Consider the following 26,388-nt stretch of genomic DNA (forward strand, 5'->3'; position numbering starts at 1 on the left):
TTCATTTTATCTCTAGTGTCCATGTGACATCCTTGGCACACCGATTGGTTATGGATACTTGAGAGCTAGACACTTAAGTTTTAAATACAAAGAAAAAAAATTATAAATTACCAAGTCTGACACTTGGATAGATACTAATGATAAAATCTTCAAAACTGAATATGCAAGCTGATATAAAACAAGACAGCCAGAACAATAAGCACTTTTCAATTCATTTTAGTTGCATAATATCACTACATAATGCCATCAAGAATACTGCAGAGTAATCATGTAGAAGGCCCTTCCTACAGCAGTAATACTGATGATAGAATTATAAGCATCAAATGATTGGTACTTTCTACAGCATGATACCAATGCAAGTACCAAAATGAAGAAAAAAAAGTAACACCAAATGACAGCTACAGATGTATAAGTGGAAATCAGATAATATTTAAACATCACAGAATTGGAAAAGCAAAGACTAACAGAGAATATCAACAGGAAAGGGAAGCTGAATTCTACGGTTGTTTTTTAATGTCATGAGGCAGGATCCTTAGTGATAGGGAGTGGTATGAAATTGGTGAGCAATAAAAGTGGGATGCAGAAATCATTCACTGCAGCAAATACATGAGGAGGTACAAGGACAACACTGTCCTTTTGACATAATTTGGAAAATTGTTCGAATCAGCTCTGCATTGCTTAATAAAATTCATACTTCATAGGTACACCAATTGCAGGCCAAGGGAAATACCAAATGGACCAAAATGGATTTATTGTACACACCTCACCCCATTTGACATAACTGTATCATTTACACATCTCAACAGTCAAATTTCACAATGTAGCATGTAGTGAAAAGGCTGGACTAAGCAATACATGCATCATGCTAAAGAAATTTCCTTAGCACTGCAGCTGACAAAGAGTACTCAATCAATCAGAGTACGTTTTTGAAGAAGTCATTCTAGTAACTGTACAGTCTTCTAATCAACTAAATTTTCCAGTCAACTAACAAAAACCCCTAACGAAATCACCTATATGAGCAGCTTCATCGTGTTGAACATGTCAAATCATACAGCATCCAAAAAAATGCTATACCACTAGAACCTTCCCACCATTTCGGAACCTTTTCAAGTTCATTACTTGATAAAGACAACACTTATAAGGCTATTCCATTGAAACCTTCCCACCATTTCGTTTCAACCTCCTTTTCAGAACCTTTTCAAGTTCATCACTTGTTAAAGACAACACTTGGTTCAGTATCAACTTCACCCCATACTGCCTGACAAGAGCAAACCTTGGCTTAATCCTCTCTTCCAAACTGTAGCCAAAGAATTGGGGAAACTTGACAAGATCTGATTGCGGATAGCCCATTGTTAAAAAGAAATTCCATTTTGGTATCATGTTCTCTACCAAACTAAAAGTATACAAGGCCCCATACCTTTGGATCATGGTCCTAAGATCCTCCAAACTATAGCCCTTCTCCAAGAAAAATGCTGTAATAGGCTTGAGATTTTTTTCAATGCTTAGTCCAAAAGTCTGTGGTGATCGTTGCAGAACAACAGCCGCATCTATACCTAGTAAAGTAAAATACTCTGCTGTTGGCCGCAAGTTTTCCTCAACACTATAGCTTATTATGTTGGGACAACGGGTCAGAATCTTGCCAACATCCTGTGCTGTGAGACCCATTTCATATAGGAAATCAACTGTTGACATTAACTTTTGCCTGCTATATGTAAGAAGGGGAGGAAATCGGTATATTACTTTTGCCCATTTTTCCTTGTCCAAACCCAAGCCCTCCAAGAACTTCATGGTGGGTATTAGGTTTTCAGAAAGACTGATTCCACATAATTGTGGTCTCTTACGAAGAATAATGGGTAATTCGGTTTTCGGAATTCCAAGTTCAAGAAGAAACTCAACCACAGGTCTGACTTTTCCATCCAAACTGTAGTAAGCAAAAGCTGGGAACTTTCGAGTAATCTGCTGGATATCCTCAAGATCCATTCCAAGTTCAATGAGATAAATAACATGCTGAGGAAGCTTATCTACAGGGACAGACCCACTAACCCGTGCAATGGCCTTAAGCTTGCGGGATTCTGAAGTCTCATCAGGCAGCTTTTTAGATTCCAAAATTTCACTTGGGGAGACAACTTCTGCTGTCACATTTTCGTTAACAGGCATATTTGGAAAGTTCTCCACAACATCAACCAGGTTGCTTCCATGCTCTAGTTGCAGGTTTTCAAGGTAAGGAATAAGAGCATCTCTGATTTCTAGGGTTGTCAGCTCCCTACCTGCAAATTAAATATTTCCAATCAAGCATCTCCCTCTTTGAGTCAATGATATGAAAAAAAATATTACTCCCTCCGTTTCATAATGTTAGTCCCATATGGAATCAATCACATAAAATAAGAAAACAAATATATTTGGAATCTAACATTAAAGTACAACATAATTTATAATTAGTTTACCTTATTTAACATTTTCGATTTTTTATTAAAAAAGCACAAGTCACAATTGCATAATTTAAGGTAAAAATTTCCTTACTTAGAGTCATGTCATCAAGACATCAATCCACAATCAATGAATTCCAAAAAAAATCAAGTTATAAATGAAATATATTCAATATGGGTAGATCTTTTTGAAACGCCCAAAATAGTATATGGGACTAACATTATGAAACGGAGGGAGTAATATAAATGTGATAGTTTTACTGAAGTCAAACCTACGAGATACCGAGACTTGTGAATGGAGTGAAGCTGGGATACAAGGTGGTCAATGAAAAGATCTGACTTGTTTATGGCTCTTGATGCAGCAGTTTTGTTCAAACCCTGTTTTTTCAGAAATAGCATCAAAACAGCCTTGGCTTCTTCCTTCTCTGCAGCTAATAAAGTAAGAGGCACTCCTCTTAAACTCACAGCAGTATCTGTACGCAGCGCACCTACTTCTGGGTCAACATAACATTATTGCCATTAGAACTAATATGGACTACAGTGATGTAAAAACTTGTAAGATAACAATACTAGTTTCATCACGCTTTGCTTCACGACAGAGAATCTTAATTAAACAAGATTTTGGTATACTTACACCCATAAATGGACTTTGCAAGCTCTCGAATCATTAGAAACCCACTAGTGAAGTATTATTTGGTATGGTGATGGGGCCATGGACATATCTCCTAAAAGTAGCACATCATGTTTCAGGAAATCCGGCTTACTTTTACATTGTCTAAAATTTCAAGCACATTGGTAGTTTTAAATAGAGGGTGACCATCTAACACAATAATTTGTCTTCAGTTTTGCATTTTTGAATTTTAAGAAGAGCTAGCTGCCTTTGTAGGTTTCTGTTTTGGTTGTGGAGCCAGCTGTTTACAGCTGAGAAATGTCACAGCTAAATTGAACACCTTTGCCAACTGGAACCAGCAATTACCTAAAAATAGTTGATAATGAGCTACAACAACAAATCCCTAGTCCCAAAATGGCAAAATGATTTGGAGCCAGCTAACATGAATCATCACAAAAAACCGTACGATATTGTGCATTATTACCGAAGGTAGCCATAATAATTTTAACATTACGCAGATAAATCCAGCCAAAAAAACTTATTTACCGACTCGCTCCTAGTCTTAGTATTTACTTGTCAGTTTTCCAACATGTTTCAAGTCCAACATGACATGTCCAAGACACTAAGTATCCATAACAATATCCATTTCCGAGAGTCATTGTAAACTACATAGTTGCTGATATTTATATTTAGGTAATAAGTTCATCATTGTGGGCAAACAATTTAACTACATTTTACTCAATGTAAAATTCAATAAATAAGACCAAACACAATACCTAATTTGTTTTAACATAAATTAGACAATTCAGCAAGAATCAGCTTAAGAAAGAATGACTACCTTGAGCAAGAGGAGCAGCAGTGTGCAGACGTCGGGAAGGCCAGGCCCGTCCCCGAGCCAGGGAAGGAGGGGCGGCCGCCTTGAGCCCAGGGAGAAGAGGTCTAATTTCATAGTTCAATCCTAACATTAAAGGATTCTGCAATACATTAGCAACCAAATTTTATTCAATTATAAAATAATTAGGGATATTTGATTCAATAATCAAAAAAATTAAGGATCTTTGATTCAATGATTCAATTATTAAATAATTAGGGATATTTGATTCAATTATATATATATATAAAAAAAAAAAAAAAAAAAAAAAAAAAAAAAAAAAAAAATAGGAATATTTGATTCAATTATCAAAAAATTAGGGATATTTGATTCAATAATTAAAAAATTAGGAATATTTGATTCAATTATCAAAAAAATAGGCTCATAACTTTCTTTCCTAACCACATAATCGCTGGTTATGAACTTTCATAATCTTAGTAATTAGAACCAATAGTTGAGATTTTCGAACCCTAAACTTACTACACTGAAAATAAAATTAAACCCTGGAATGGGAAATTGATATGACGAATTGACGATAACAAAAAGGAACAATAATGTACCTCAGAAGCTGCTTCAATGTGTAAGGTGTTATAAGGCGCCTCAATGGAGAACGTCAGGTGCTCTTCAACAGAGAACTAAGAGAGAAAATTTTCAATGGGTGGGAGTGGGACGTGGGAAAGTTGGAGGCCTTGGAGGGAGGCGTTTTAAAGGGAGAAAAGTTGTGTACCTATTGATATATAATAGGGGCATAATGGTAAGTTAATATAACAAATACGAGTAAGTGATGGGATCATATATTATTATTTCAATTTTCAGGTTTAATTGTACTATTCTAGTCATTTTAATACCATTATAGCTACTATTAACCATTTTACTCCAATGGCATAATTTCACAGCCTAGTGGTACACATATTAACTTCAAAAGTATACCATTGTAACAATCATTATTTTTTTTTTTTTTTTTACAACGGCAAAACACAATAAAACTAAACAATATAGCTATGTAAGTTGATCCTACAACTATTTGCGATGTTATGAGCCTTAGCAACCTGATCTCTCCCAACTTTCCATATGATGCAAGTACTAAACCTTCGTCCCACCTCTATTAGATCTTGGATCGTCCACATCATCCGCATTATTTCTCGTCTCTTCGGTTGCTAGACTAGGTTGACCAGTGCCAATGAGTCAGTGAATAAAAGAATCCTTTGGGACCCTTTCACTTCTGCCCACTTTAGAGCATCTACACGTTCCATAACTTCCGCTTGTAGAGAAGAGTATGCTTTGCCATAGTTTCCTCCCCCTTCCATAAAGGTTATCTGGTCTTCCGAGTATGCCCATCCCGTTCCTGCCATTCTAGTCCGCTTTTGCCAAGAGCCATCAGCCATTATAGTCACTTCCAATCTAGCATCCGTTGGGTGGTTTATATCTTCCTTTTTGCACCCAATGTTTATTCTTTGAAAACCCGGCGGCGCGCCATTATTACCTCTTTCCTTTGCCCAGACATCCTCCCCTCCATCCCTCTTTTTCCAAATTGAGAAATTATGCATCGTTGTATTATAGTTCCTAAACAGGTCCACAAGATAGCCTCCCTAATTACTAAAGACCCTCCCATTTCTAGTCAGCCAAAGACTCCAAAGAACTCCTATCAACGTTCCTATTCGTTCACTTTGCTTTCCATCCTTGCTATGAAAAAGCAGGATATAATTCTGAATCCATTGTCCCAACGGAGTAGATTCATCATTTTCAGACAAGATATTCAAGGAACAATTCTTCCAAGCATACCTCGCAAAAGAGCACATCCTAAAAAGATGTTGTAGGTCTTCCTCTGCCATACCACAAGAATCGCAATAATCCTCAATCTCTATTCCTCTTTTGACTAGGTTTGACTTGACTGCCAAACCATTCATCACTAGCTTCCACAAAAACAAGCTCCATTTCGGTGGAATACTAAGCTTAATTAGCCTGTAAAAAACGTTGTCAGCTATAGCATCCTGTTGCAAAGAAAAAGTATTCATTAGAAAAGCATATCCCGTTTTAACAGTGTAGATGCTTGAGGGATGCCCCCCCCCCCTAATAAAGCACATCCTTCTCCTCATTTGAAGGCATCTCCATTTCCAAAATTTCTTGTGCAGTACTCCACTCAAACCTTTCCCTTATGATTGCAGCATTCCAAGACCTCGTTTCTGGGAAGATCAAGTCCTTCACTCTCCCCGACCCAACCCCTCGTAGCAACTGATTTGATTTAAAGACCGGTGTTGATCCCTGTATCCATCTCATATTTGCAACCTTCACCCTTTCACCATTACCTATCTTCCAATGATAACCTTTGACCATTTTATTCGCCACATTGAATAAACCCCGTCAACCCCAAGAAGTATTACCATGAAGACAAGTACTCGCCTCCCCCATACAAAGAGGGCATTCATGACTTGGATCCATACAACGAGCCACTAACAACTAGGGGTTACAATGCATACGTGTTACCTGCTTAAACAAAAGAGCATCATTTAGCCTTCCATCTATCTTATACCTAGGCCACCCATGCCCTTTGGTTTCTGAATAATCTCCCTTTTAGCCCAGTGCATGCCCTTTTCTCCTCTCGATCCCCACCAATATCTAGCAATTAAGGAGTCAATCCTATTCGTAATCGAGGCTGGCAACTTGAAACATTTCATCACATGTGAAGAAATACTAATCAAAACAGTGTTTATTAAAATTAGTTTCACCGATTGTGACAAGTTGAGAGTCGCCCAAGAAAGTATTCGAGCCGCTTCCTTGTCCACCAAGTACTTAAAAGCATCCATTTTCCTTGTTGTGAAGTCAATTGGTGCACCCAAGTGTCTATCCAAAACTTGCACTTGGCCTATATTCAAAATTGCCTTAAGATCCTCCACTTCTTCAACTATTGCAAGTTTGCTAAATTTAACAAAGGATTTACTTAAATTCAGTTGTTGCCCCGAAATGTCCCCAAATCTTTCATGAATATTCACCACATTTCACATCTCAGTGAAACTAATGTTAATTTTTTTAAATAATATTTACGAATTGTTATGCTATGTACCAACAAATACATAATATTCCTCCATTTCTACATTCTCGCCTTGGAGCCCCATTAATAGCCCAGAGAGGATCTGGTGAGAATAGGTTTATATAAACTTACAAAATGGCTTTTATTTTTTTTTTTACTTACAAAGTTGCAATACACGAAAGTGAGGGATAGCTCAAGTGGTTAGTGCTTCCCTACCTTTTCAAAGTGATCCTGGGATCAATTCTCACTCTCACCCTTGTGGCTCTCTAAATACAACAAAAAAAAAATAAAAAAATAAAAAAATAAAAAGTTGCAATACACTTTTAAGGCACACAGTTTTAGGAGATGATTAGTGAAGGTAAACTAGATTATGACCCATGCAATGCACAGTAGTAATAATCTTTTTTGTAAACGAAAACGAGCGATTCTATCAAAATAATTATAACATGAGGATTATAATTGGGTTAGGTATCATGCGTAAATTTTTTTAAAATAATTTTTCCGTTTACATTATATAATCTCGACCTCAAAAAGCGTGCCACAAAGCTGTGCTGCTAATAAATAACAACAGGGGTAGTATAAAATGAGGCAATTCGTGGAATAAACAAATGCAATGCATATATGAAAAATGAAATAACAAGAATTTTTTTTTTAAAATAAAAATAGTCAAAAGGTATTTACATTTAATTCCTAAGAAATCCATAATTCCAACACAATTACATTACACCTTAATCGCCTCAGTGAAAAACTTCATCTGAAGCAATACAATATGTATGTGAGTTTGCGTTGTTTGACTTGAAATCTACTAATGTCGTTTGAATGAAAATATTCATGTGATTCTCCGGATTCTTGTAAAGATTATGAAACCCTAGATCTTCAATTCTCACCATGCAAACATAAAAGAAGATAAACTCAAGAGAAAAATCATCATCGTAAGGATGATATCTATTTATAAAAGCAGAAAAAAGGTTTTTGGGGCTTATCACCGCTAAGAACACCAATACATGGAATCAACCCTGCAAAGATTCACAACTAAGACGAAAAGGAAAATAGATGGTAGAGACAGTAAGAAAAGGGATAAGAGAGAGGTAAGTAAAGGAAAACCTTCAAAAAAAAATTGAAAAAACCTAGGAATGGGGGCTAGGAAAACTCTCTCAAAGGATAAACCCTAGAGGGAACCAAAAAAACTCTCCCAAGTAAAAAACCTAGAGGGAACCTATAAGTCTTTTTTTTTTTTTTCATTTGTTTGGTTATTAATAGATTAATACAATTAATATTTTTTTTTTTTTTTGAAAGATAAGACAATTATTATTAAAACTACAATTGAGAAAAAAAAAATTCATTGTTGATTAGTTGTGTTGAAAATATTTAAAAGTAGTATACATTATGTTACATTAATAATGTATGCTATTCTCAATAAAACTATAACAATGTAGATGTCGTATGACTTTATCAATGAATTGATTTAGCTTTTTTTATACAACATACTTCCAAATAATAAGCAAAGTAGAGTAATTATCTATAATAATCTTTATATATAAAAATAAAACCAAATACTGTAGCGTATGAATAGTAACTTGTGGTGTTATAACATAGACATGCTTGCTTTTAATGGATTTCGGATATTGCCCTTTCTTTGCCAATTGCATTTTGTGTGACAGTTGTAATTGAAAGTGGCCCCATGTTTCTCACTGACTTCCTCACCTACTTCCCTTTCTCTCTTTTCATCTCAAGAGGAAAAAGGATCAGAGTATTTAGGGGAAACAAGGAGAGAGAAACCTAGTGAGAGAAAACTTCAGCAGCTCAAGACCACCGATCATCCCTTTCGACGATGAGGCTTCGATTCTTCTCGGCGTTTCAATTCCTCTGGTTTCAGCGCCGCTATTGTTAAGATTACCGTTGAGTCCGAGGTTGTGGAAGATGATTTTCCGATCATCACATTCATCAAGGTTCGACCTCGTTTCTCTCTCTCGATTTAGTCTCAAATTTTAGGGTTTAATTGTTTAATTGTCGTGGATTTTTGCATATATGTTCATGTTGTTTTCGATATGTTCAATGTGTTTTTGAATTTTTTTGTTTGAATATTTGTGGGTGTATTTATACGAAATTGTTTTGTTTTTAATGGGGTTATTTGATCGATTTGATTGTGGTTTTTGGGTTGATTTTATCTTGGTTGAATTTTAGTGCCTTGTTCGATTTTGTTGTAGTTTTTGGGTTGAATTTGAGTGATTTATCGTTCCTTTGAGTTGATACTTTATGTTGTTAGTAACATTATTGTTTGATTTGTAGCTGAATTGTTGATCTCTAGGTACAATTCTCTCCCCCCTTTCTCTTTCTTGTTCTAATTGGTTCAATTTTCATCCCTTCGATTAGATTTAACCTTTTATATGAATGTTGACTGTGTTTTTTTTTTGTTTATTTCTCCTCTTTTTTCGTTTTTATTTTTTGCCCTTATTTTTTCTTCTCATCCTCCAGTTTCTCTAGTTTGTCTCTAAAATAGGCGGAAGCAGGAAGACAGAGAAAGATTTAGTGGATTCGAATTTGAGGTGAAGATACTCAGGTATTATTGCATGGTCAATATGTGTTTTTTTTAATTTAATTTAATTTCTAGAATGTGATGATTAATTTATGATTTGACGCAGGTTTCATTCACGTATGTAATTACGCGGAATGGGTAGCAAACATCGTTCTAAAAAGGATGGACGAGTTCGCATGTGTGTCGACTTTAGGAACCTCAACAAAGCTAGTCCCAAAGACGATTTCCCTCTACCACATATTGATATATTGGTGGATAATACGACTGAGCATGCAATGTTATCTTTCATGGATAGATACACAGATTACAACCAAATTCTAATCACTATTACAAAAGAGGGAATAAGTAACACACAATACACAACTGTCAAGTTACTTAGGCGATCTCTAGAATTATACAGATCGCCTATTTAAGATAAGCGTTTTGTATGTTGAAACCTACAGAGCGCTTATATAAGTTAACCTCTCTTTTTTTATATATAGATCACCTCTTCGAGTCAACTATTCTATAAGTTCTTATTTTTTTTTTTTTTAAAAAAAGAAGACAATTAAATTGTATAAATATAATATACCCGGTTTACCCACAACCCACCTATAGGGAATATTTCAACACTCAAATTTAAGCCCCACTGTGATCATGTATTCAAACATGGCGGCGTCCAAAGGGAAATATGTTTTGGGTAAAAACCCTTGCTATGTGACCTAAGCAAAGAGGGACACGTGTCATCCCAGGACAGGTCCAACATGGGCCACTTACCAATTAATACGTGGCACCCCTAGAATGGCGGCCTTCAGGGCCCAATACCCGAGGAAGCCGTAAAACGACGCAACCCACCAAATCTAGGTTAGAATGACCTAACAAGAGAGGGCACTCATTCTAACAACCCTATAAATTGGGAGATTTTCCCCATTTTGGGGACACGTACATTTATTACATTTTCTCACATTAGAGAAAACACTTGATCTCGGAATCCGAGAAGATCTCACTTTACTTTTTCCGCACCTTTTTACATTTTCCGTACACGTTCTAACTTGATCGTATGAGCCGGAACTTCAACCACCCGGAGTCTCCATTGTTTTGCAAGTACAGACGTCCGATTCCAGTCTAGGTGACGTAACTCTCCCGAGGGACAAAGAAAACCCCAAAACATTTGGCGCCGTCTGTGGGGAAAGTACCTCCAAGATGGCTTCACAAGAACCGTACCTATACTGCTACCTATTGAGAATCAGGGTCAGCCTGAAATAGTGGTCCCGAAAAGATACAGGCAATGATTGACATGAAGTCACCCCGTTCTGTCAAAGAAGTTAAGAGACTCACTGGTTGCTTGGCCGCCTTGGGGAGGTTCCTCAGCCGGTCAGGCGACAAATATCTTTACTTCTTCCAAGGAAACAGGAGGAAGACCAGGTTGATGGGGAGACGATGCTGAGACGGCATTCCAGAAGTTAAAAGAGCACTTGCATTCTCTACCTAGGCTGGTCAGTCCTTTGCCTAGGGAGACGTTGTACATGTATTTAGCCGTCTCAGATCATGCTCTCAACGTCGTTCTCCTTGCTGAGCGAGACGACGTTCAGCTCCCGGTTTACTTCATAAGCCATGTTCACATAAATGCGGAACTCCGGTACCCCATGGTTGAAAAATTTGGCCTTGCTTTGTACATGGCATCCAAAAAGCTGAAGCCTTACTTTCTGGCACATCCGGTGGTGATTTACACCGACCATCCACTTAAGCGGCCAATGTCTACCTTGGAGTCAGCCGGCAGAATGTTGAAATGGGCTATTAAAATGCAAAGTCTTGAAATCACTTATGAACCAAGAAAGGCAGTGAAAGGTTAGGCGCTTGCCGACTTCATTGTTGAAATGACCCGTCCGGTGGCTCCGGATAATCTTGATCAGGTTTGGAAAGTGTATGTAGACGGGAGCTCTACAAAGAACGGCTGTGGTGCAGGCGTAATCTACGAGTCGCCTAAAGGGGACATATATGAGTATGCACTACGGTTCAAGTTTCAGACCTCTAACAATGAGGCGGAATATGAAGCCCTGCTAGCCGGAATCCGTATGTGTAAGGCGGCAGGGGCAACGAAAATTGACGCCTACTCTGATTCACAGTTGGTCGTTAGCCATTATGAGGGAAAATTTGAGGCAACTCATCCGGCTATTGTAACACCCCAATAATTCTCCCTTTTTCCAAACTATGTTATTTTAAAGACTTATGTTTGATTTTCCGCTGCGATACTTTGATAAAGCCTTAACGTTTTAACACGTGGCGGTAACATGTCAATGGTTCTCCACTATTTTATTTAAAGTAAGTAGTTTGGAAAAAGAGAGAATTATTGGGGTGTTACAAAGTGGTATCAGAGCTTAGGTTCGATTTAATTACCACTAAAGCCAATTTAAAGTTTTTAGGCGCCTAACGTTTTAAATCTAATGAGTTTATTAAACTACCTTATTTAAAGTTAACTTAGGTTTTCAAAAATAGTCTATTTTAATATATTTTCAAATTATTTAGTTATTTTGAAATAAAATGAATTTGATTATTTATTTTATTCCTAACTTGTGTGCTTATTTTATTAATCGGTGAGACTTGGGTGGAATTAGGAAGGGCGTATAAAATAGATTATTTATTTTTGTATGCATTGTAATTAATTACTTTATGCTTTTATTCATGTATGAAGTGATCATGCAAGTTATTTAATTTATCTATGTTATATGTACTGGTGCAAACTTGAGTGATCACTTAGTATCATGTTTAAGGATTAAAGCATGTAATATGGAATGGAATGAGATTCTTTGTTTTAAATGATTTAATTTGTTTATGTGAAGCATGTAATTATGTGACTATTAATATGTGGTTATTTAATTGCTTAATGCTTGGATTTTTGGTGGGAATTGAATCAAGGGAAATATTTTATGTAATTTTCGTGTGCGTAGGAATGATTAAAAATAAATAATCATTTCCTTTGAAAGTGACTTATTAGGGGCGATTGTGTGGCCGTGTCCACCTTTCTACCTTAATATATATATATTTGATGATCATGAATGTGATTTATTAAGCAAGTGGAGTTCTTTCGCGCAGATGTCGGCCTAAGAGTGTGTTACATTTCTAGGCAGAGAAGGAGGATGGCTAACAACGATGCTTTAGCTGCTGCTATTAGGACTAGTTGAACCAAATTCGATTGACTTGCCTATTAGTTTGCCTACTAGTGAGGTTGTGAGGTGCACCAAGATACATAAGGGTTTACCTTTGAGGATTGGAGAGACTAATTTTTCCATCTAATCTTATAGAATTTGAGTTGGGTGACCTTGATGTTATTTTGGGAATAGATTCGTTAGCCACTTATAAGCTAATATAAGATTGACTGTGAGATAAAGAAGGTTTACTTAAGGAGTTCTTTGGGGGAGATTGTGTATTACAGACGTTTTGGGAAACCAAATGGTATTCGGATTATTTCTGCGTTGAAGTTGTCAAACTTGTACGTAAGGGGCATCCTTTGTTCTTTTGTTGTGTGCAAGACTTGGAAATGAGTAGTAAGTGAATGTGGAAGATGTGCCAATTGTGAATGAGTTTTGGATGTATTTTGTGAAGAAGAAAGATGGGGGCATGAGATTGTGGATCGATTATAGGGAGTTGAAATAATGTTACAATAAAGAATAAGTAGCCACTACCCAAGATCGATGATTTGTTTGATCAATTGAAGGAAGCTAGTGTGTTTTTAAAGATTGATTTACGTTCAAGCTAGGTATCATCAATTAAGAGTGGCTGATAAGGATATACCTAAGACTGCTTTTAGGATTAGATATGGGCACTACGAGTTTACAGTTATGTCTTTTGAGTTGACCAATGCACTTGCAATCTTTATAGACTTGATGAATCGAGTATTCCATGAGCAAGTTTGTAGTTGTCTTTATTGATGATATTTTGGTATACTCGAAAAGTGAGGAAAACATGAGCTATTGGGAGGCCGAGGATGATATGAAAAAGAGATAACCTAAGTTATTTAATGAGGTGAGTTACGAGGGCGTAACTCTTGTTCTTTAAGGGGGGTAGATCGAATGCGTATAATTTCGCGCTTTTTGCCCTATTTTATGCTATTTTATGGTGTTTTCATGTTTTTCATAGCAATTTTAATTGTTTACGCATCTAGTGAAGTGCGTAAATTGGGATGGTGATAAAGTATTAGTGTCGATATTATGACACAATTGGAATTCCAGCAACATATTTTTGAAATTTTTGAAATGGCTTTATGCAAAAGTTTTGCAATTTAAGGGATTTTGTGCTAAGTTTCGGGACGAAACTTCTTTTAAGAGGGGTAGATTGTAATCCCCCGTATTTTTAAATATATTATTAATGAAATTATATTTTATTCATAATATTTATTTGTATTTTTTTCGGATTTAATTTTAAAAGTTTCAAATTATTTTTGGGGTTGATAAACAATTTTATTACAAAAAACTTTTTATGAACCTTTCTTCAATAATTTATGTCCAACAAACAAACCAAACCCACTTTCCTTTCTTAATTGGCCCATTAATTTTATGAGGCCCAATCTTAAAACTAACCCTACACCACTCTCTCTCCTATAAATACCCCATACATCCCCAAAATTTCCCCACACAAAAGGTTAGTCTTATTTTCTTTCTCTTTTGTTTTATTAATTTGTGTAATTATAATTATTGATTATGGGTTTTGATTTTATTGTTTGAAATCAATTTAATTAGTATCAAATTGTGTTTTGATGATTAAACTTTATAATTTCAGATTTTATAAACGTTATAATTTTCAGATTTTGTAAGTTTAATAACCTACGGTTTTTAATTATTGAAAATTATGATTTTAGGGTTTTTATGAACAATTGATTTAGGGCTTCTATAGTAATGATGTTTTGAAATTTTGGTGATTATACTACTAATTAGTTTCCAGATTATTTTGAACACGTAAATTCGTGTTTTAATGTTTAGATTTCGGTTCGTTAATATTAATCCCGTTTTAATCCCGATCAGGTTCTGAACTCATCCGATTTTGACAAAAAAGTAGTGTTTTCCATGTGGAAACGATGTTTTAAGAAAGACTCACTACCTTTGGTAGTGAGCACCACCTTCTCGTGGCCAAATTCTGCCTCTAAATATGATTTTCGGGCAGTTTTTCATTTTTAACGAAGTTTTTTATGCTTAAAATTTTATCCTTGAGTTTGATTAATAAAATTAATTATGTTTAAAGTTATTAAGCATATAAATATGTTTTTTTTTATTTTAATAAGTTTTTCATCATATTATATTGTTGGAAATTACTTGGGATAGTAATATTAATTGTTGGTTGTTTTCTAGGAAGTGATTATTCCCTAGGAGAATTTTAAGTGATTAAAAGTGGCTCAAAGGATTGTTTGTACGAGGTACGTACATGTCTACTTCGTTATAAGTAGTATCATGTTAGGTACCGAAAGGAAAGAACTTAGTTTCATGATTAGGGAACACTTGGATGGAAATTGTTTGGTTACACATTGATTTAATTCATGTGCTTATGTTTATGAAACATGTTTTGGTGAATTGATTATGTTTGTATGGAATTATGGATGCAAACATGTTGAATTATATTGGATAAAATGTTTGTATGGAATGTTGATACAAGCATAATTTTATTGAATTGGTTTGTTAACCACATTTGGATTATTAAAGGATTGGAATTGAATGGTTTAAGTGGAATAAATTTATTAATTATTCCACAAGGTTATTATTATTTATTTATTACTCAATCATAACTTGTTAGTATGTTGAGTAAAGGTGGATTAAGCCGAAATGGCTAGGTGAGTTGACTATGTTCAACAATTTTGGATAATTTGGAAGTTTTATAGAATTAAAGGTCAATTTGTGATGTGATCACCATTGTCCTAAATAAGATTAAAATGAATTGATGTATGATTGTTATGCATGGTTTTCTTGAATGAGTCGGCTATTAATTAAAATTGTAATCACGTAAAGTGAAACATGGATGAGCAATAAAACTCTGGAAAGCGTGCACTTCTAGAGTATTGACGATTATGGGTTGGGGTACACGGTGGTAGCCCGTGGCTTTTCGAGGCTTGTTTGATCAACATGTCCTCTTCTCTTTTGGTATTTACATTTTATTTTATAATGAAAGTTAGATGGGATCCTAGACTAACTTTGTGAGAATGGAGTCGCGCCCATTCTTGCATCGCGCTAAACTTTTATTTCAAATGGTCATTTGGGACCAAAATGATTTGGTGGATTGGACAACCTGGTCTATTGCTTACTCCAAATTAAATTAATTAAATTAATTATAGAGAGTCAAGTGTTTGGAATTGGTTAGTAAGTATGTTGAGTCAATTGAATTGTTTAAGTGTAGAGTCTTGATTAATGAATTCGAGTTGTATGTTTATTTACTTTAATTAATTGAGCATGCCAGGTTTTGTGCGTTGTAGCTTGTATGTACTCAGCTTTGCTGATTGCGTGCTTTGTGTGTCTTTCTTTGGTCATGGCCTTCGCCTTTCAATGACCCTGTGATGATCCAATTATTACACTTGTATTATTGGGGAGCAGTATGCACAGGTTAGCTTGATGATGTGAAGTTCAGGGATTTGACAAACGCATTGTCAAGGGATTGGTGTGATTGAGAGTATTCGATTCTTGTGTTGAACTTATTTATGCTTTGTTATTTCATTTATGTTTTGGACTTTGATTATTGGTATAGTTTTAAATAAGGGCCTTATATGGTTCCAATTTGTAAGCTTTGACTTATTCGTTTTCTAAACTATGTTATTTTAAAGACTTATGTTTGATTTTCCGCTGCGATACTTTGATAAAGCCTTAACGTTTTAACACGTGGCGGTAACATGTCAATGGTTCTCAACTATTTTATTTAAAGTAAGTAGTTTGGAAAAAGGGAGAATTATTGGGGTGTTACAGCTATGATCAAGTATCTTCTGGCGGTCAAAGAGGAGGTTGGGTCACTTGAAGAGTTCCGCTTGAGTCAAGTACCCAGGTCAGACAACAACCAGGCGGATGCATATCAAAGCTGTCATCTTCCGCCTGCCATGATACACCTCGGTCAGTCTTTTGGGAAGTTCTTGAAAAAAGAAGCATCTATGAAGATCCCATTGGAATTCTTGACCAAAGTTCTACCTGGATGGATGGCATTCGGACCTACCTTTCAGACGGTACACTTCCCGATTCGCCACAGGAGGCAGCCGTCCTGAAGAAACGAGTTGCAAGCTTCGAGTTGAGAAACGGAGAACTCTTCAAGCGGGGTTTCTGAAGCCTCTATTGAAGTGTGTTACCTTAGAAAAGGGGAAGGAAGTTCTTGAAGACTTGCACTCGGGATTCTGCGCCTCCCACATAGGCGGTAGGTCCCTAGCCGTCAGAACCAGACGACATTATTTTTGGCCCACTCTTGAGGCAGACACCAAGGAGTTGGTGAAGAAATGTGACAAGTGCCAAAAATTTGGCAAACTTATTCACCGTCCGGCTACTGATTTGACGGCCATCCACAACCCAATCTCGTTTGCAAATGGGGCATGGACATCTTAGGTCCTTACACGCCTGCACCAGGCGGAAAGCGCTACATCTTTGTGGCTGTGGATTATTTCACCAAGTGGGTGGAGGCCGAGGCAGTTAAGAACATCAAGACATTAGACGTAATTTCCTTCATCTGGAATAACATCATCACCCGGTATGGGGTACCTATGTCTATGGTGTTTAATAATGCTCCTCAGTTTGAGACGCCTCAGCTCAAAACTTGGTTGGGAGATCAAAGGATCTCAAGCTATTTTGCATCAGTCGGCCGACCCCAAGCAAACGGCCAAGTTGAAGCCTTCAACAAACTGATCTCAAACGGCATTAAGAAGAAAATTGAAAGAGCCGGTGGCTTGTAGGCAGAAGAGTTAATCCATGTCCTATGGGCCATCTGGACAACAGCAAAGGGGGCAACCGGTGAAACCCCATTTCTCATGGTTTACGGTGCTGAAGCCGTCTTGCCCATTGAACATTACGAGCCGACTCTCAGAGTCATGCTATATGATGAAGAGCCAAACTAGGAGGCAATGCGCCTGACATTGGACTCACTCCCAGAACGCAGGGGCAATGCCACCTTGCGTCATGAGATTTACCGTCTGAGAATGACCAGAGCCTACAACAAGAGAGTACATAAACGTCCTTTGAAAGTTGACGACTTAGTGTTACGGAAAATGGAGGCAACCGGTAGGGCCAACGAACTGGGAAAGTGTAGACACCCATTTGTGTCTCCCCAAAACCAAACCCAATGATGAATACCTTTCGCGTCGAACTATAATCGAATGAGGTGAAAGTGTGGAAAAGTCAAATGTTGCGGTTTAGTTTTATTTAAAATTCTCTTCTCTCTATTTTTGAAAATAACTCTAATTATTAAAAGTAGCCAATCCAGTTTAGTTTGGTCCATAAATAAGGTCCAATAATAGTGTAGTTGGATGGGGCTCGAAAAGACATTTCCAACGATATACTATAAGCCCAATTCCGATGAGTATTGAGGAAGTTATGGCCAAAATACTAAACTGGGCCCGGTTAATAATTTACATACGGCCCAATGATCTAGAGGAGGGCCCAATGTTAATTATTATTCCTAAAATTACTAGGATTAATTATAACTTTCTAGAAGGTTCTTTTAAATTCTAATATTATTAGATTTAATAATTATTTTAAGATGGATTTTTATTTGGAATAAAATATTATTATTATATTATTATTTTTGAAAATACGTTTTATCTTCTGTACGGATTCCGTAGATCAATTTATTTAAAGATCGGATTCCACGTGGAAAAGCACGTCCAAGTCAGACTGTCGCCAAACGACAAGTCTGTCGCTTTCGCGACAGCGTGTATTTCTGGCGACAAAGTGGAGTTTTATTCCTTATCAAATTCTATGATTTTCCGGACTATTTTCCTATAAATAGGGTCCTCGACCTCTGTTTTTATTCATCAACTCTCATTTAGAATCATTAATTCTCTCTATTCTCTCTCTTGAGCAATATATGCTTTCTTTCTCTCTCTTTTTCTAAACTAGCCTTTTATTAAACACAATTCCGCATACATAAGATCTTGAAACACCTAGCCAAGTTCAAAGTTGCCTTCGCCCTAGACGTGAAAGGTTTATACTTTTCTGAGGGTTTGGTCCCAAATCCAGTTTAAACTTTATTTAATTTGATTCTAATTTAATTCCTTAATTAATTCTTTAATTATTTTTTATTGTTTTCATTGAAGTTTACTAACGCGTGTATTTTGTTATTAGAAAGAGGTACGAGGCTTCAAAGTATGTAATCTAATTACTCTCTTTCAATGTAGAAAGCATGTTTATTATTTTAATTCCTAGTATCATGTTAGGATGTTATTATTGCTTTCTAGTATCATGTTTAGGATGGTTTTTATTATTTCTAATATCATGTTATCATGCTAGTACCATGTTAGGTTTAAAGCTTTGATCTTTATTGTTTAGTGACATACTAGGATTTGTTATTAATCTTGTTAGTATCATGCCTAGGATCTTGCTATTATATTTAAGCTTTATTGTTATTATGATTATTATCATTATTATGATTATGATTGTGTTGCTTGATATTTATATTGTTGTTATTGCTTGATCACGTCTTTTATGCTTGTTAAAGGGAATTTGTACTTGGAATCACGCTTTATAAGATAATTAATAATTTGGTTTAGGCTAATATGATTTTAACTCAAGTGATCGCTAATAATAGTTTTATTTGTGCATTAATATTCAACCAACATAGATAAACAGGTTTAGGGTTAACCTAATGATTACATGTTAGTCAGAAAACGCACATGAATACGAGCAGAATAAAGTAGAGGCCTATTTTATAGGGCGTAGATTGGATTCGTACCATCATCCCCGAACCCTACTTGGTTCAAGACCTTATGGAGTTGACGATCTCCTGGATCGTTTAAGGGGTGTGACCTTCACCTCGTTTTGGGTTTACAAGTTCCTAAAACTTGTTGTCGACTCTTTTGCTCTCTTTTCTTTCCCTTTGGACGCCACCATACTTTAGTGTATGATCACAGTGGGGTTAAGCTTGGGGTTATGATGCTTGAAATATTCCCTACAGAAAGCTAACTCCAAATTGGGAAGGCCCCTACCGGATTTATGAAGAAGTAAGAGACGGCACCTACCGCCTGGAAACTCTAGACGGCAGGCGCTTGCCTAGAACTTGGAATGTAGACAATTTGAAAAAGTACTACTTCTGAGATTTGTAATGTTTGTAAACAAGAAGTACATTAATGAGAAATTTCTTTTTGTTTTCAATTATGTTTGTCTTTTTAAGTTTTGTACGCCGTCTGAAGCATTCTAGCCCATTATTAGTGGTGAAATACTGGTTCTACTTGTAAAGTTGCAACTTTTGCTTCCAAACTTGTAGATTCTACTTGTACTGTGAAGATGTACTGTGAAGTAGCAACATTTGCTTCTAAACTTGTAGATTTATTTCTCCTTTAGCCATAACTTCTTCCTTTAGTTCAATCACATTGTGCAATGAGTGAACTAAACAAGACATCATATGTTCAAGAAGTAGCAATATGCTAAATCAATTTCTATAATATAATTCTTAAATTGGAACATTTCCATTCTTTTAACTTCCAACTATATGAGGTAGTTTCTAATCAATTGGAATTGGTCCATTTAATTTGAAACATTTGTTATTCATAACAACTTTTAGCATGTAAGTAGTTCTAGGTTTGAGAAGTAGCAACTTGTTTGCAATTCTTGGCCTATAACTTATTAATGCAATCCTCATATATTCCTAAACCTTTCCTTTTTGAGCCACTTAGAACACTTCTCTTAGGTTCAAAATGATACTTTGCTCAACTACTTTAAGCACTTTTCATGATTCTGCTAAGTCTATTCTATCATTATTTATATTTGAGTTTAATCAAGTATTAAACTCTATATAAAGTAGATGAAGAATACTGTTATTTGATCAACTTTTGATCAAAGAGATTTTCAATCACTTTCTTATATTCAATCATATTGAAGATAAGAGATTTTATTGGACTTATACACTTGTCTTTTGAGGGATTGTACCTCTCATCTCATTATATCCCTTGAAACATTTTTCAAAATGAAGATGTGTTGACATATTACTCAAACATTTTGAATAAAACCAGTCTTAGACATGTGACATGAATTTCTAAAACTTGTCTTTTAGAACAATCTTAGCAAAATTGGAATATAGGTTTATGGATTATCTTTTAAACTTTTAAGAACTTTTCTCAACTTTATTTTCAATCGAGGAGATTATATATAATAATAAAATTAGAACGACATGTTACTTATAAGTAAACGCAAAATTCAATTATGTTTAATAAAATTTAAAGTACCAAAAGCGAATTAAATTGGTAACTTTAAAACACTCTATTCAATTTAAGTGATCCCAACTTGAATTAAGTGATTCCAAGATCCTTTATTTGTGCAATAATTGACCGGACTGAGGCCCTGCCATCAACCATTACATTTTCAAGGTGAGTAAACTCTTTACTGATTACAACTCTTGTAACTCTTGGTTGAATAATTAACCATCACATGTTTAATTATTACCCTTAGCTTCAAGGTTCTAAACGCTTTAGGTAACCTTGTTGAATATAACCAATTAAAAGTGTAGAATGCGGTCCTACCCCCACTTCCCCAAGATATATTATGATGCTCTGCTGAGGGCCGACCCATCATAAACGATCGAAGGTTTCGTCGGGTTTTTAATTGGAAAAGCTGCCTCAATATTACTGGGATCTAGATTTATTATGTTGTGATTAAATAGTGAACTCTAGCGCATCATCACAAAACATCAATAAAATCTAACATGCATAAAATATTGAATGCATAAATAAGACATAGCATGGCCCCTAATCCTAAGAAAACTAACAAAGTAAAAAGCTCCCACTTGAATCCTCATGGATCTCATCCACCTTGCTCCTTTGGGCCTTCACTTCATGGGCTTCTTGGATTAACTGCAACCTGTAATTCTACTCTATTCTATCTACTACTTAAATAAAATAAAATAAAATTACAAAATACTTTATCGGTTCGTAGACCGTACTAAGATTACATAAATACATCACGATGCGCAGATCGTATTTAGCAATCTACTGGGCCATACTAGTCATTATATAGCAATAAACAACATCATATATTATAAAATTGCCACATAATAAATCACTCATCATGCTTTCCTAAACTACAACATCGAATATTCACAATTAAGGAAACATGGCATCTAAATATCTCATATTTTAATTAAGTAATTAGATAATATCATATATTATTCATGATCATCACTAAAATATCATATATTCTAAATAAGTCATGAGATAGAATCAAATCTTATTTTAATCTTAAAAGATAAATCATATTTATCCTCAAAGATTATCCTAACAAAGTTAGAAAATTCTATCCTAATTACAAGCCAATCACAATATTTTAAATCAATTATATCCAAAAATAATTATGGGATAATCACATTATTTAAATCAATCTTTATCCTTTTGGAATATGCTCAGAATATTCTAAGAAATCCTATCCAAAATTAACAACTTTAATTAAAGATAATTGTCAAAAACCAACTTTTGAAATTTGATTTTATCCAAAATAAAATCAGATTTTATTTTGAAATATCTTTAAAACAAAATAATTTTTAAAAAACATTTTTTTTAATTATTGCTGCTGCCACGTCAGCTAGGGAGTAATCCCCAACCAACGAAGCAGCTGCTTCCTGCAAAACCGCAACCGCAGCCAGGAGCAAACCCCAGCCACGGCACAACCGCATAAGCAGTCTGACTGGAAGTTGCCGCTGTTTCTCAGTGGGCTCCAATCGCCAGAACCGCCTTCTTCCTCGCCTGAACCCAGCGGCGTCGTCTGAGGGCTGCCGTAGCAGCTAGGCCAAGCCCAGTGTAGACACCCATTTGTGTCTCCCCAAAACCAAACCCAGTGATGAATGTCTTTCACGTTGTGTTATTATCGAATTAGGTGAAAGTGATTTGAAAGTCGAGTGTTGCGGTTTAGTTTTAATTAAATTTTTTTCTCTCTGTTTTTGAAAATGACTTTATTTATTTGGAAATAGCCGAACCAGTTTAGTTTGGTCTTTAACTAAGGTCCAATAATGGTGTAGTTGGATGGGGCTCGAAAAGACCTTTCCAACGATATATTATAAGCCCGATTCCGATGAATATTGAGGAAGTTATGGCCAAAATACTAAACTGGGCCTGGTTAATTATTTTAATACGGCCCAATGATCTAGAGGAGGGCCCAATATTAATTATTATTCCTAAAATTGTTAGGATTAATTATAGTTTTCTAGAAGTTTCTAGAAAGTTCTTTTTAATTCTAATATTATTAGATTTAATAATTAATTATCTTTAATAGATTTTTATTTGGAATAAAATATCATTTTGTTATCTTAAAAATATATATTTTATCTTCTGTACGGATTCCGTAGATCAAGTTGATTAAAGATCGGATTCCGCGTGAAGAAAAACGCGCTAATACAGGTTGTCGCCGCGCGACAAGTCTGTCGCCGCGCGACAGACCCTGTTGCCTCGCGACAGACATTGTCGCGTCGCGACAGAGTTAATTCCTGGCGACAGCGTGGAGTTTTATTCCTTATCAAATTCTATGATTTTTTTGGACTATTTTCATTATAAATAGCATCTGAATCCTTGTTTTCAGAATCATCAATTCTCATCAATTCTTCCTTAATTCTTTTCTCTCTCTCTCTTTCTAAACTAGCCTTTTTACATACAATATTCCGCATTCACAAGACTTAGAGTCTCTTAGCCAAGTTCGAAGTTGCCTTCGCCCTAGACGTGAAAGGTTGATAATTTCTGAGGGTTTGGTCCAAAACTAGTCTAAACTTTATTTAATTTGATTTTAATTTAATTCTTTAATAATTCTTTATTATTTTCATTGAAGTTTACTAACTTGTGTATTTTGTTATTAGAAAGAGGTACGAGGCTTCAAAGTATGTAATCTTATTACTCTCTTTCAATGTAGAAAGCATGTTTATTATTGATTAATTCCTAGTATCACGTTAGGATGTTATTATTGCTTTCTAGTATCATGTTTAGGGTGCCTTTAATCTTTTCTAATATCATGTTATCATGTTAGTACCATGTTAGGTTTAAAGCTTTGATCTTTATTGTTTAGTGACATGCCAGTGTTTGTTATTAATCTTGTTGGTATCATGCCTAGGATCTTGCTATTATTATCAAGCTTTATTATGCCTTATCATGCTATTATCATCATTATGATTATTATTGATTTATTGTTATGTTGCTTGTTTTATATTTTATTGTTATTGCTTGATCACACCTTTTATGATTGTTAAAGGGAATTTGTACTTGAAATCACGCTTAATAAGATAATTAATAATTTGGTTTAGGCTAATATGATTTTAAGTCAAGTGATCGCCAATAATAGTTTTATTTGTGCATTAAATTTCAACCAACATAGATAAACAGGGTAGGTTTAATATAATGTTTGTATGTTATTCGAAAAGCGCACATGAATACGAGCAGAACAAAGTAGAGGCCTATTTTATAGGGCGGGTCCTTTCTTTTGTAGATTGGATTCGTACCCTCATCCCCGGACCCTGTTTGGTTCAAGACCTTATGGAGTAGTTGACGGTCCTTTGGATTGTCTTTTGGGTTTACAAGTTCCTAAAACTTGTTGGCGACTCTTTTTGCTCTTTTTCTTTCCCTTTGGAACGCCACCGTACTTTAGTGTATGATCACAGTGGGGTTCAAGTTTGGGGTTATCGTAATGCTTGAAATATTCCCTACACCCAGCCACCAGCAGAACACGGCTGCAGTTGCGGCAGTGCAACTGTTGCACCGCCTGTCGCCGGTAGCTGCCGCCCTCACTTCCCGCACCCTATTCGACCTCCTGGGCAGCCGCCGTGGCCCACCTCACGGTGGTTCATCCACCCAGCCACGGCTGCCCCCTCCCAAAATTAATTGTTTTCCTTTTTTTTCTTTTGAGAGTTTAATTTAATTGAACAACTTTTGCAAAATTAAATCAATTAGGTCTTTTGAATTAAAAAAAAAAAAACATAACATTTATGCCTAATTCAATTTTGAAATCAAATTCACAATTTAATTTCAAATCTAGGGTTCTTCACAAAATTAATTCAAATTTAATTTAACTTTTAAATCAAATTATTGATTATACAAAAATCATATTTTATGTATCAAATCAATCTAATTAAAATTATAAAGCATAAATATTCGAAAATCATCAAAATTAAGCACAAAAATCAAAATTTTTAAGGCTTTATTTCAATCAAAATTTTCGAAAAACTAGGGCTTAATTCAGATTTGTTAAGCAATTAAATCATATTTAATCATATCCTAAAAATTAAATCTCCATTTATATAAAGATTGAACCATAATTAATTATTCTCCCTCCTAATTGAATTAAAATTGTGGATTATCAAAGAATTATTGGCAATATGCGTAAATGCAATAGGCTAACTGATACCACTGTAGGGGTTTATAGGTACTACGCAGCGGAAATAAACATGAATCATATTAAAAAAAGCACCTAAACCAAGGATCATTGCATAACACATAATTGTACCTTTGAAGCGTGATTCCACATGCGATCGAGCAAGAACAAAGGGAGATAAAGAACCCCAAGCGTGATTCCTCTACTTGGTCCACGGGCACAAGTTAAACCTCCACTAATGCTAGTTAGTTGTGATTGAACGCTTCAATCAACCTTCAACGGAGAAGAGAGACACGAGCTAACCATGAACCACCACGACGAACACCACGAGCCACCATGAGGGGCGCCGCACGTACGGACGTGAAGGAAGAGGGGAGGGCCGTGAGGGAGGAGAGTGTTTAGGGTTTGGGACTTGGTTGCTTCTTTCACAATCTATTGTATGTTGATTGTTACTGCTTACTAGCAACCCTAGGCATGGATCTTATTTATAGATCACATCTCTAAATAAGAGCCCATGTTAAAAGCCCAAAACCTTATCCTAAACACACTACTCTAGCCCAACACTCTACATGGTATGTCATAATCTCATGAGGCCCATTAATGGGCCTCTTACTTGTTTAACTCAATACCCTTGTTGTCTGACCTCATAGGAACCATTCTATAAGGCTTTGGGCTATTTAACTAACCCAAAGATCAATTATTGTATCTAGCAACAGATATTGACGACCCTATAGAATGAACTTATTATCTCCATAATAGTGATCCTTGATATATCTAGTAATTGCACTTATCGAAGACATAACTCCTTCAATCTCCCACTTGTCTGAGACAAGTGCGCAATATTCAAATTCCTTAAGTCAATGTGTGTCGATTTGATAATATGATTGCATCTCATGTCGTGATCATATTAATCTACAAATCTTTCTTGAAATCTGAGTTAGAATTACAAAACAAATGGTTACAATGTAATCCATTTGAGCCGGCCATGCATTTTCTGAATTCTCCCTCTTCAAGGGGCCAAGACACATTCCTAATTAAATAGGTAGACTCTATCCAATCTTGTGGCAACCAAAGCTCCCACTCAACTCATGAAGTAACCGGGAAACATCCTTTATAATCTCCAGTTACGGCTAGACGTTTGAATGTACCACAGTTAAATCAATCATTGAATGGAATTAGTGTTCCACTCATGTCAAAGGAATCCACTAATATATCCGGAAGCTCTATACTTGAACTTCAAAGTAGGTCTATAGTTCGATCATGCATCATTCATGCATATCCATGTGATTGACCGAGCATCACTACGCTCCTATAGCCCATGAAACTGCGCTATCCAACCAATCTTAACATGCTAGTCCATTATTATTGGAAGTCATTTATGTCTAGTTTAATGATTCCGAACTAGGAACTTAAATAATATATGAATTTGGTTCACCTG

At 35.6% G+C, this 26,388-nt stretch overlaps 2 protein-coding genes across 3 annotated transcripts; both read right to left on the reverse strand.

Moving 5' to 3' along the window:
* Positions 1–453: 453 nt before the first annotated feature.
* Positions 454–4,616, reverse strand: LOC145601520 (transcription termination factor MTERF5, chloroplastic-like). Of its 2 annotated transcripts, none has more exons than XM_081657552.1 (4): positions 4,468–4,616; positions 3,875–4,010; positions 2,699–2,917; positions 454–2,267 (listed from the first exon to the last, which is right to left on the reverse strand). In XM_081657552.1, the coding sequence occupies exons 2-4, from the start codon at positions 3,999–4,001 to the stop codon at positions 1,144–1,146; spliced, it is 1,470 nt and encodes a 489-aa protein (XP_081513678.1). In that variant the 5' UTR covers positions 4,002–4,010; positions 4,468–4,616; the 3' UTR covers positions 454–1,143. The 2 variants fall into 2 exon arrangements, with proteins under 2 accessions (XP_081513678.1, XP_081513677.1); XM_081657551.1 differs by having other exon boundaries at positions 455–2,267; positions 2,699–2,920.
* Positions 4,617–5,496: 880 nt separating this feature from the next.
* Positions 5,497–6,241, reverse strand: LOC145600577 (uncharacterized). The gene is made up of 2 exons (XM_081656460.1): positions 5,990–6,241; positions 5,497–5,898 (listed from the first exon to the last, which is right to left on the reverse strand). The coding sequence occupies exons 1-2, from the start codon at positions 6,239–6,241 to the stop codon at positions 5,497–5,499; spliced, it is 654 nt and encodes a 217-aa protein (XP_081512586.1).
* Positions 6,242–26,388: the final 20,147 nt, after the last annotated feature.

The sequence above is a fragment of the Chenopodium album genome, chromosome 21 (assembly GCF_948465745.1).
Source record: "Chenopodium album chromosome 21, dcCheAlbu1.1, whole genome shotgun sequence".
Lineage (NCBI taxonomy): Eukaryota > Viridiplantae > Streptophyta > Magnoliopsida > Caryophyllales > Amaranthaceae > Chenopodium > Chenopodium album.

What these genes read in the sequence shown, in the direction of transcription:
- LOC145601520 (XM_081657551.1), bottom strand. Translation starts at nt 4,001, where the DNA reads ATGTTAGGATTGAACTATGAAATTAGACCTCTTCTCCCTGGGCTCAAG. An exon ending in TGCTGCTCCTCTTGCTCAAG is followed by an intron (nt 2,921 to 3,874) that starts GTAGTCATTCTT and finishes ATGTTGACCCAG; the next exon opens with AAGTAGGTGCGCTGCGTACA. An exon ending in CAAGTCTCGGTATCTCGTAG is followed by an intron (nt 2,268 to 2,698) that starts GTTTGACTTCAG and finishes TTTAATTTGCAG; the next exon opens with GTAGGGAGCTGACAACCCTA.
- LOC145600577 (XM_081656460.1), bottom strand. Translation starts at nt 6,241, where the DNA reads ATGGTCAAAGGTTATCATTGGAAGATAGGTAATGGTGAAAGGGTGAAG. An exon ending in CTTCAAATGAGGAGAAGGAT is followed by an intron (nt 5,899 to 5,989) that starts GTGCTTTATTAG and finishes TCTTTGCAACAG; the next exon opens with GATGCTATAGCTGACAACGT.